General features: G+C 36.5%; 1 protein-coding gene across 1 annotated transcript; it reads left to right on the top strand.

Moving 5' to 3' along the window:
* Window positions 1–4919: 4919 nt before the first annotated feature.
* Window positions 4920–10622, top strand: LOC149833263 (protein NRT1/ PTR FAMILY 4.2-like). Its single transcript, XM_090013398.1, has 6 exons — window positions 4920–4925; window positions 5533–5632; window positions 6205–6422; window positions 8353–8751; window positions 8867–8958; window positions 9905–10622. Exons 1-6 carry the CDS (start codon window positions 4920–4922, stop codon window positions 10620–10622), a joined length of 1533 nt encoding a protein of 510 aa, XP_089869524.1.
* The last annotated feature ends 1448 nt before the right edge of the window (window positions 10623–12070 follow it).

The following is a 12070-nucleotide window of genomic DNA, read 5'->3' as shown; positions in this document are numbered from 1 at the left end:
TGTGGGGCATCAATCTAGCTAGACAATGAGTCTTTTATCGAAAACGAATCCTATAATTTAAAATAGGACGAGTTCCATCATGTATTCAATCCTAGCCATCCAATCAAAGCCTAGATGGTGGCTATGATTGAATGCATGATGGAACCCATCCTATTTCAAAGGATGGGATCTGTTTTCTCTTTTCTATAGTTTCTAGATCTGTTATGTGTCCCTTTTTCCAATTTATTTTCACCTGGTCATGGTCTTTACCAAAATTATCAACTCCAGAACAATCATGGGACATACTTATAGGCACAGTGACAAATCTCACGAGATTTATGAAAATCCCACAAAAATATCATGAGAAATTACTCGAAAAAATGATAATTTTTCATAAATTTTTTATTAAACACATAAATATCGTGTTTTAAACATGATATTTATGTTTTTATCAGCTATTTATCATGAAAAAATTGTGTTTTTTATTTTTAAATATTTTTATTTGCATTTCCTTTGTTGTCGATACTTTGTCAAAAATGCAATATTAAAAAAAATCAAATTCTCACAAGTTTTTGACTGTCGATATTTTGCCATTTTTTACTTTGTCACTATGCTTATAGGTGGGCAGTCCTTGATTCGTAGTGGACGATGGAGATTCATTAGGCGATGTTGAGTTTCGTCAGAAGGAGCTCATTCAAACTTGTAAAGTAGGCTCGGCTAACAGGTCTTTGGCTTGATTCAGCTCGTACAGGCTCGCTAAATAGTAACAAATATATTTTAGATATATTTTATATGATATAATATGTTTGACTTACAAGCCAAACACACCAAATAGGTGTTTGGCTTGGCTCAGCTCGCAAAGTCTCATTAAATAGTAACATATATATTGTAGATATTTGATATGATATACATTAGTATAACTGATCAAAATGTTTGATTTGCAAGCAATAAGTTTAAAGTCTAAATTATGTTGTTTCTAGCTTTGAAACTATATTTTTATACAAAAAATGATAGTATTGTATGACAAAAATAACATATTTTTGAAAATGCCTCACAATTTATAAAATCCATCGAATAGACAATTCTGCAAGTTCCCATTTTTTTTGTGCTTTTACCCCTTGCAGCTGAAATTTTTTTATTTTCGCAATTCAAGACGATAAAATAACACACCCATAACACTTGTCAACAAAATCGTATCCGACATTGCAATATTCCAAAAAAGATTGCAAAATTCTAACAATTTTCGAAACTCATGACGAATTTCACATGACCACCTGTAAAAATCATAAAATTTGCAAAAGTCTGATAATTGCAAAATTGCGGACAAGTATCACACTGGTATTACGATTTTTTTTTCTTGTAAAATTTCATACGAATAGTACAAAAACAAAACTAAGGTTTCATAGAAACTAGTTTTTTGTGGTCTCTAACCAGTGAGAAATTATAGCCATTTTCCCAAGACCAGGCATCATGTGAGAAGATCGATGACGCTTCATTGAAAAATCTTTGATGGTGAGTTTTTTTAGTAATGGCATATTATGGTAGTATGGGTGACATTGGAAATGAAATCTGCAACCCATTCTCATCATAGAGAACATGAATGATGATGTTGTATCTCTCCTTCAACACAAAATCAGCGTATCTCACAGCTAGTATTCAATCACGTGGTATGTATGGGATATGCAACACTCATGAGGCCTTCGCTCTAACTAAATGTGTGCTTTTTCGATAAGCACATCTTATAGTATGAGTGAGATAGGAAATAAAAAGTTTGCAAGTTAGCATTCAATACAATGATATACAGGAGAACGACACAAAGTGTAGTGTTTTCTTTTCATCAAAGATGCGATGATATGCAACATTCTTGAGGCAAAAGAGATAAAGGTACCGTTGCACATACTCTGTTCTCTCCCTACCAAAGAGGTAGTGACAAACGACATCATTTTGTGAAAAATGTAATGAATGCAATGTATAAGCGACTTTGCTTTATAAAAAAATAGAATGAATGCAATATATGAGAATCTTCATTTTGTGAAATAATGTAATGAATGCAAAGTATGAGCAATTTCATTTTATAAAAGAATGACGTTTAGTTTTTCAACCCTTTTTTTGCATTCGAATGCCCCATTTCCTTTCTGCCTTATTATATTGCATTTTTTTTCTTATTTAAACAACATAAATGAAATTTTGTATGTACCTTGCAAAATTCCTTCTTAATTTAAAAAGAATAAATTAAAATTTATATGTACTTGCAAAACTCTTTTTTAATGCAAAAAATCATCATTTACAAACACATGTTCATTCCCTGTTATATACACATTATACACAATTGATTATCATAAACAAATCAATCACTTGTTACATAAACAACACAAACAAAAAACAAGATCAAACAACTTCATTCCCTATTATACACAATTCATTCTCATAAACAAATCAATCAATCTTCTTTTATATAAACAATTTATTCTACTCAAAAAACAAGAATCAAACAACTTCATTCTTTATTATATATACAATTCATTTTTCTCAAGAAACACGAATCAAATAACTTCAACTTTCATTACCGCAAGTGCAATGGTGGCCTTCATCAACTTTCATCCATAAGCACAAGTGTATCATCTGGCTTAGACTCTTCATAAACTTTTATTGCCGCAAGATCAACCTCATTTTATAATTGCTTAGGAATGCCTTGCACAACAATGGCCAGCCATTCTGCATAAATATCATAACCAATCCATACTGAAAAAAACTCACCTGCAACACAACATTAAACTGAATGAGCACTTGAACAAAAGAAGCACAATATTAAAAAAATATTATGTAAACTGCAAAGAAGCATGTCATATACTACTTTCTAAATGCATCAAATACTCACACATTACTTCTTAATTGTGTTTTCGCATGTTGACAACTCTTAAAATCGACAACCCACAATAAACCATAATGCTCTTACAACCCCTATTCAATGCTTGTGTACAGTTAACCCCCATCACATCTAACTAATTGAATGTGCCCTAGCCCTAATAAAACAAAGATAAATATTAACAAAATCACTGAATATTGACAAGCAACAGACAAAAATAAGTAACTATATGCAAAAATACCTAAAAATTGTAAACCCTAAATGGTAAACGAGAAAAATAAAAATATACTGCAACCTTAATAACTAACCAGAGAAGTGAAGAAGAAGGATACCACAATGTTGCACGAGGTGAAACGAACAACTTTCACGAGAATCGCTGGAAGGGTTGGAGTTTTATAGGGAAAAGGAAGAGGATTGAGGTTACTGCTCTTTATATACAAACGAGAAAAAGAATAAAAAAAACCTAAACACGTATTTATATGAGACAAAATTTAGCAGAAAAAAAGAATTGTGCAATACATGTATGATTGAACTAAGAAATTTCACAATATTGAACTTTTGTAATTTTTGTAATTTTGCAATATGTATTGCGATACTCGTCTCTAATTTTGTAATTATCAAACTTTTGCAAATTTTATGATTTTTGCAAGTGATCGCTCAAAACTCGTCATGAGTTTTGCAAATTGTTTTAAATTTCACAATCTTTTTTGGAATATCGCAACATCATATGTGATTTTGTTGATGAGTTTCATGGATGTATTATTTTAGTGACATGACGTGCAAAAATAAAAAATTTGCACTTGCGAAGGGTAAAAGCGCAAAAAAAAATTTTAAGAACCTGCAAAATTGTCCATTCGATGGATTTGATAAATTGCGAGGCATTTTTGAAAACACGTCATTTTTTTCACAAAGTACGATCATTTTCTATTTTTTATAAGTGAGTGAACTTGTTCTTGCTCAATAGATCAAGAATCCAAATCCCATTATTTTGATCTTTGAAATAATGTATCTTTTTTTTTGTAAACGAGTGAGCTAAAACTCATGTCATTTAGCTTGAGATCAGCTCGACTCTCAACAAAAAATGCGCCGAGCTTGAACACCCCATGTTCAATTCATTCAGCTCATTCACCAGCATGAATGGGAATGCGACCTGACCAATTGTGGTTATTGGAGGTTTTTGTGCCAGTGGGGAGAATTCAAGTTTGGCATTTGGTTTTGCTTACAAGTTGGGGAGCTTAAATGGGAAACAAGTGATAGTGCTTATCCAATCTTTCGTATTTTAGTCTCAACATTTTATGGCTCATAAAATAACATTTATATTCCAGTGACAAAATTAGCCATAAACTTTAGTGTCATGGATAACATGTGGCTGCCCACAAGGGTTCCACTCATATGGTAGAGCGACTAAGAATATCACTAAGTTGAAGGAACATCATGATTTTTGAGACTCACGAAGGACCTCAAGCTTTTACCAACCAAAGCCTCCCAATGTGGGTGGAGTTTCCCCTGGCCAAGTAAAAAAACATAAAAGGTATGTGTCCCACTGGCTTTGACTTGACAGATTGCTACATCCAACTAGAGCTGCACAACGAGACGAGCTAGCTCGAGTTTGGCTCGGGCTTCAGTCGTTTAAGCCTGGCTCGGATTGGTCCGAGTAAATAAATAAGCCGAGCTTGAACACAAGCTCAAGCTCGTTAAATATAAACTATCCTAGCTTGATCAAACATTAGAGCTCGGTTAATAGTCATACAGTGGTTATTCTTAGTATATGTATAATTGTTTTTGGATAAAAGACACAAACAATGGTTTCATCCAAATGGGTAGTATACTAGAAAACCTTTTTTTTTTTTCAAAAAATCAACTCGGTTTGAGCCGAGCTGAGCCAGACTCGAGCTTAACTCAAGCAGAGTTTGTGCACATGCTGTTCAAGCTCTCGATCGGCTCGAACTAGAGCCGAGCTTGAACATGCCTTTTTCTGAACGAGCTGAGCTTTTTTATTCTAAGCTCGGCTCGAGCTCGGCGCATGTACACCCTACCTCAAACTACATGTGAAAAGAAAAGAATCCAAACCACAATGAAGGTAAATTTTAATCTAAAAATGTCAACTCCAGCATTTTTATTGGGTGAACCCCAAACATGGTAATGTTATATGGTCGAAGAGCTATATTAGGAATTTGGATTAATGCTGAAGAGGGTGGAGGTCACTAGTGGGTTCATCAAAATGCAGGGGCAAAGTTGACCACATGCACTTGCTGTGTGCCACCAACCAACCATTTGGACGGTTCAATGGACCAGATGCTTCTGCTTTATACAGCAGACTAGTTTCGAAGGCATTTATTTCTATTTACGTTACGCCCTCTATTGCTTAAATACGTACTCATCTCCTTACTTTGCGTCTTGCTTGCTCTGTGGGGAACAGGTGAGAGTTTGGCATGGTAAGTTGGCAAGGGGTCCCTTCTGCTTGAGTCTGATCTGCTGAGAATTTTCTTTTTTATTTTTGGTTTATTACCGAAAGAAACTGCAACCGGGATCGAAGACCTGGTCGCGCTGTCTCAGCCTGCCATGCCTATGATCATAGTGTCAGAAGCATGAAACTCTGAGGCTAAAGTCTCTGGCCCCATGCCCTATGCTGAGAATTTTCTGTTATTTTTTGGTTTTCATGACAATTTGATTGCCAACATGATTAGGAGGGATCTGGTGAGAAGGGCAGCGTCTTTGTTGATTGGAGAGGCAAACCAGAGGACCCCAGAAAGCATGGTGGACGCAGGGCTGCTGCTTTTGTTTGTGGTAAGCCACACACAGATTATATATATATATATATATATATATATATATATATATATATATATATATATATATATATATATATATATATAAGAGAGATAGAGAGTTTATATCCTTTTCTCTTTTCAGTGAAGTTACTGTTCTTTGACAGAGTTTTATCCCTTTATTATTTTCAATGAATTTACTTTTTCCTTTTCAATGGATTGACATACTTTTAGTTTATACCATTTTGATGTTTACCAGGGCTGTGCCTTCTTGAAATGTCCCTTTGTCCACAAGAGAGTACACCTAGCTTGGGCTTTATGGCAAGGGTTGGGCCGGGCTGGGCTTTTGGGCTGATCCACCTTGCAATATTTATGTTAGGGACCAAGTCCTATGAATTTTTTGTACTTTAATCATAGTTCCTTGCATTCAAAGATTAAAATTATGATCAATTATGAGGATTGTGTATAGCAATATTATCGCCATCGGCACCAGCATGGTATATTATGATTATGATTACTGTATTTCTATGATAATGTTAATTACCATCATCCACACTGATGTTCAATATGAATGAATGATATGCATGGCAGTGGTGGAGACTCTTGAAAACATGGTGGTCGTCTCAAATGCTTCAAATCTGGTGACATACTTCTATACATCTATGAACTACCCACTAGCTCAGTCAGCTAACATGGTGACCAACTACCTTGGGACCTCACTGCTGCTGACACTCGTTGGAGGCTTCATCTGTGATTCCTTTCTAAATAGGTTTTGGACGCTCATCATATTTGGCACAGTTGAATTACTGGTAAGTAAAGATTTAAACTGTTAAGCAATGTAACTTACAGAGGGCTAACTGCCATAGTTACACATCAGGTTCAACACAAAATCGTGCGATATTTAAAAAAAAAACAAACAAACATTTTTCTTGGGAAAATCTTGGTATATACAGATACACAAAATATATCTAAAATACAACGAAAATATGAATAATATAAAGATTGTGAAAAGGCATTTTTAACAAATGCATTAATATCAGGTCTAAAGACGATATTTGTAGCCCCATGGGGCTTAGGTGACCATAAGTACGACAGGCAGAGTTTTACGCTGTCAAGACAGTGACGATAAGTATGACAGGCAGAGCCAATTACGACTAGGTCACTGATCCCAGGGGCGGTTTCTGTGTAAATATAACAAAATACCATATTTTCAAAAATAGATAATATTTTTGAAAATAGCGATTTTCTTGGTATAATATCTTCCTCTGAAAATATCAAGATAAATTTGTGATATTTTCAATAGATCGGGATATTTGTGACTGCTAAATACATATGCTTTACATGAATTCGACTTTTCTTTCCTTTTTTTTTTCCTCTCAAAGCCCATTAGACTATAGTACTAGCCTACGCATGTACGGGTCATCGCAAACAGGATGGATATGGATCGGGTCATTCTCGACCCAATACTTTCTCCAACTTTTGCAAAGTGAGTGTAGTTGTACAGGTGGACCTAGCTCAAATTGTGTAATGGGATAGGGATCTAGATCTGATCTCATGTATTTGCTGAAAGCAGATAAATTCAATTGGTTTTTTTCTGTGGTAAAAGTAAAATAGGTTGGTTTTAGGCCAGATTCGAACCTGGATCCAGTTACACATGCTGGACTGATTCCAGACCTAGATTTGATAAGACTCGGCCACATGTATTCCAAATCCGATCTGGATTCAGACATCTTCGGCATGTCTATGATAACATGGGATGGACCTGGGATCTAAAACTTGGATAGAATTCTGATTGGATCTAAAACTTGGATAGAATTCTGATCCAGATGCATCGCTATATTAACACATCATCCGAAAGTGTTTTTTTCATGGACAACAGGGAAACCAACCTCGGGATTAGAGAACTAGTCGCACTGGCTAAGCATGACGTAGTTACTGTTGCTGTACCAACAATGTAAACCTGTGGATCACCCTTATCCCATGCTCTCATTAAAGTAAGAGGCTGACCCTTATATGAGAATGAAACCCTTACCACCGGCCTAGTGCCCCCTCCACTACTTCAAACCCTTTGGGGTTACATCATCTAAAAGGTTGCCCACCAAAACTGGCAAGCCAATCTTTTTTTTGTGGGCTCATATTCTTCTGTGAAGCATATATGCCCCTAAAAAGATTTGCTAGTCCAGGAGTGCTGGATGAATGAGTACAAAGGTAGCGATCTTGGGTTCGAATCCTACGAGGGATACCCCCAACTTGCCTATCACACACAAAAGAAAAAAGAAAAAAAAAGATACAATTCAGGTTGTGATTTGAAACATGAATTTCAAAAGTTTCCATGATTCCATCAGAATCCAGACCTATGCCGTATTCATCTATGGAACATTACTAGAAACAGAGCTCGGTTATATTTCCGTGTCATACGAAACATACCCATTGGTTATCCATCTGATAACACTAACCATGATTGGCATGCAGGACCAACTTGTAGAAGCAATGCAGTTCATGATTTTGTTTATGTTTCATATGATGCTGATCACATCTTTAAAAGATTTAGCTTAGAAGGAATAAACCAAGAAATGACAATCTTTCTTTAAAAAAATTGGCCAGCTTATAATAAAGAATGATCCATGTATCTTTGGAGCAAATGCAGAAATGGTTAAGGATGTGGGCTTCTTGTAGAGTAGCTTATCTCTAACAACTTGCTTTGATCTTTAAATCTTACTACTGATATATGAATTGCAGGGCTTAGTACTTCTGACCATTCAAGCACATTTTAGCCAATTCCACCCACCTCCACATCAAATGCCATCAGCAGCTCAAGCTGCCATGCTTTACTCTGGTCTCTACATTATGGCCACTGGAATTGGCGGAGTAAAGGCGGCGCTTCCGGCGCATGGTGGTGATCAAATCTCCCACATCAAACAATTGTCTAATTTCTTCAATTGGTTCTTCTTCAGTCTGTGTATGGGAGGCCTCCTAGCAGTTACAGTACTGGTCTGGATCCAAGAGAACAAAGGTTTTCAATGGGGGTTTGGAATAGCCACTGGTGCTCTCTGCTTGGCTCTCATCATTTTCAGTGCTGGACTTCCTTATTACAGGCACAAGCTACCCAGTGGAAGTCCATTCAGCAGGATCTTTAAGGTATAGTTATGAAGGAGCTGGGCCTAAAGCTCAGGAAATTTTTACTCTTCTTTCATCTATTTTGTGTCATTGGTGACAAGTGCTGTTTGTGTATGTTGAATTTTATAATTTTTAGGTTCTCGTGTGTGCAATCAAAAATAGAAACTTGACACTGCCTTCGGACATCACACGGGCACCAAACCAGAAATTACCTGAAAATCGATGCCGGCAAGCTTCTCTCTCTCTCTCTGTGTGTGTGTGTGTGTGTGAGTGCATGCATGCATGCGTGAGCATGTAAGTGGTAGAGATGCAAATGGTTCGGAACGGAAACAGTTAAATACACGGGGAAGTCAGATCCAGAACAGCCAGAAATTGCAAAACCTCCATCCTCGAACTGACCCATTTGCATCCCTAGCAAGTGGACTGCTATGTTACAGGGACATGCCATTTTGGCATCGTATCCCTGGTGACATGACTGGACACGCTGATCTGGACACTGACATGTGCAGATATTTGTAATATTTTTAATACTTTTTTAATAATGTTCAATAAAAATACATTTTTGAATACTAAATTATCAAAAAATGGTTTTATATTGATTAAAAAATCTGAGTCCTTGTGTCCTATTTTTCGATTTTTTTTGGAACTTGAGCATCTTACTCACATGTCAGGTAGTACCCGTGTCTTTTTGACAGGTGGATTGTATCTGATGTGATTTGATCCAAGTCCCACACACTTATTGTGATGGAGCATGTTATTTTGTAAAGAACCAGTGCCTGTTGTTTGGTAAATCTGTGATCAGACGTAATAGCATCTTATTCTTTTGTTGCATCTTATTCTTTTGTTGCATTTTATCATCTGTAATATAATATGATAAATGGCATGTAGTGACACAATCTAAGATAATCAAGTTTTCTATCATCTAATTGAATCACTTAAACTAGAGGTTGTTTTTTTTGGGTTTTAGCAGAAAAATTGGAGGATATTATGTAAAAAAGTATCATGACTTCATAGGTGGCAGCAAACAGTTTTTTACATATTCAAATTCAGTTTATGGGTATAGATATAATTTTCAAGATGCAAAAGTATATAAGTTGATCTTTGAAAATGGTAGACCTGACATAAGCGCGTGCAAATTTGGAATGAAGAGACTAAAAGAACAACATTTTTTCAGGATCTTGGATAAGGCAATGTTAGGGGACTGCAGCCAAGACCAAGTAGAAGAAACAAGGATCTTCCTTCGCCTCTTTCCCATCTTCTTCAGCACCATCATGATGAGCTGTTGCTTAGCCCAACTGAACACCTTCTCTGTTCAACAAGGCCACAAGATGAACACTACACTGTTCCATTCCTTCAGAATCCCCACCTCCTCCCTCACAGCCATCCCTCTGGTCTTCATGCTCCTCTCTGTATTCCTCTATGATCGGTTTCTCCTCAATGTGGCACGCCGCACATTCATGCCACTCAGGAGGATTGGACTTGGTTTAGTCCTAGCATCTGTTGCCATGGCTGTTGCGGCGATGGTCGAGTCGAAGCGAAAGGCCGTGCTTCCCTCACCGATTTCTGTGCTATGGTTAGGATGGCAGTACCTGCTGCTTGGCATATCAGACATGTTAACGTTGGAAGGAATGATGGAGTTCTTCTACTCTGAAGCACCAGAGAGCATGAGGAGTGTGTGTACAGCAGCATCTTGGTGCTCCACAGCAATGGGATTCTTCCTTAGTTCAGTGCTTGTTACAGTGGCAAATGCACTGAGCTCAGGACTTGGCTCAAGGGAGTGGCTATCTGGGAAAGACTTGAACAACAGTAGGCTTGAGCTGTTCTATACCATGTTGGCTCTGCTTAACTTCTTCAACTTCCTAAATTACCTGTTCTGGGCAAGATGGTATTAGTTGAACTATAAAGGATAATGTGGTTTTCCCCTCCTTTTTTCTTAATCGATTTCTTTTGGCTACTTTGGGGTTACCAAAGACAAAATTTCTGCTATTAGTTGGTTTAATGAACTCATGTGATGCCACATTTTACCATATGATATAATCAGTAGTCTTACTTTGTTTGTAATTGAGTGCTTGCTTGGATGGCATTCTGTGGAAAATGTTGGACAGCACAAACATGTCACAGGTTGGATGCATAAAGTTGAACAGTCATATGTAGTAGCTCTATAATGAACTGACAAGACACATCCCAGACCTGCTAATGGTGTAGGTTGTTTGTCTGTACTCTTGTACTTTACTTTTATCAGTCACTACACAATGGGCCCTAATAGGCCTCGTATTTATCTTTAGTAAAAAACCAATGATTTGATTTAAATATGAGAGAGAGAGAGAGAGAGAGCACTCACCTATTCACATTTCTATCTGCAAATGTAAAACCATCATATTAAGGCTATTTTCTTAAACAAGTTGATCATCACACCCTGAACTTGCATGGTATTAGTATTGTAAAGGATGGCAAACATATTCTTCAATTATTAATGAGTTGAACACTAATATGCTTAGTGCCTGCTTTCGAAGATCAAATTTGAAGTGCAATTAGTTCTCACCATGTGTCAAAGCCATGGGCCATAATGTGTGTGTGCAAGGGGGAAGGGTAGGGGTACCATAAAGGGTGCTATACTGTTGTAGTCCCATTGATTTCAAATCATTCCATTGAATGATTTGTGGATTTGTTTGGACAAATATAACCTCCACAGACTCTTCAACAGAGGGGATGCATTAGATTAAGAGGTTCTAATGTGTATATATAAACTTATCCAAAAAATCAACTGCTACAATGTAACAAAGCTTCACAACCAAAATCACCGAGGTGGTATCCCATGTGGTAAGCGGGGTCCTGTGCCAAGCTGAAGGCCCAGGTTCGAATCCCTCTGTCACATGGGGCTTAAGAGATATCTGGTAGGGGTCTGCCCAGCTTGCCTTTAAAAAAAAAAAGCTTTGCAACCAAAAATAGATTTTTACATTAAAACCATTGGATTCATGTTTCTTACTAAACAACTGATGGTCGAGTTTTCTTTGGCCTTACCAAATTAATAAAATTTATTGTCCTTTTTCTCGAAAAAAATATTCATTTCTTTACAAAACTACTCAAATGACCATATAATAGCAATTAATGCATGAAACTAAGATGCCATTTCAAAACTTGTTAAAGATATAAGTTTGTAGTTATTTGCATCCATTTATATCGGATATATATGTGCTACAATAGATTTTACCTATAATCGACTTAACAAAATCCAACTTTTTCATTTTCTGTTTTTTTTTTGTAAATCTAACGTCATAGATGTAATCTACATGCTCTGTTCAGTAGGGATCAGCTTTTGTATCGCCGAAATGTGATGCCT

This window comes from Nuphar pumila, chromosome 7, assembly GCF_984573655.1.
Source record: "Nuphar pumila chromosome 7, dmNupPumi1.hap1.1, whole genome shotgun sequence".
Lineage (NCBI taxonomy): Eukaryota > Viridiplantae > Streptophyta > Magnoliopsida > Nymphaeales > Nymphaeaceae > Nuphar > Nuphar pumila.
This window is presented reverse-complemented; position numbering and strand designations above follow the sequence as displayed.

Excerpts from the sequence above, each read along its gene's own strand:
- LOC149833263 (XM_090013398.1), top strand. Across the intron at positions 8,752-8,866 it reads CATTCAGCAGGATCTTTAAG|GTTCTCGTGTGTGCAATCAA; the intron begins GTATAGTTATGA and ends TATAATTTTTAG. Across the intron at positions 8,959-9,904 it reads TTACCTGAAAATCGATGCCG|GATCTTGGATAAGGCAATGT; the intron begins GCAAGCTTCTCT and ends ACATTTTTTCAG.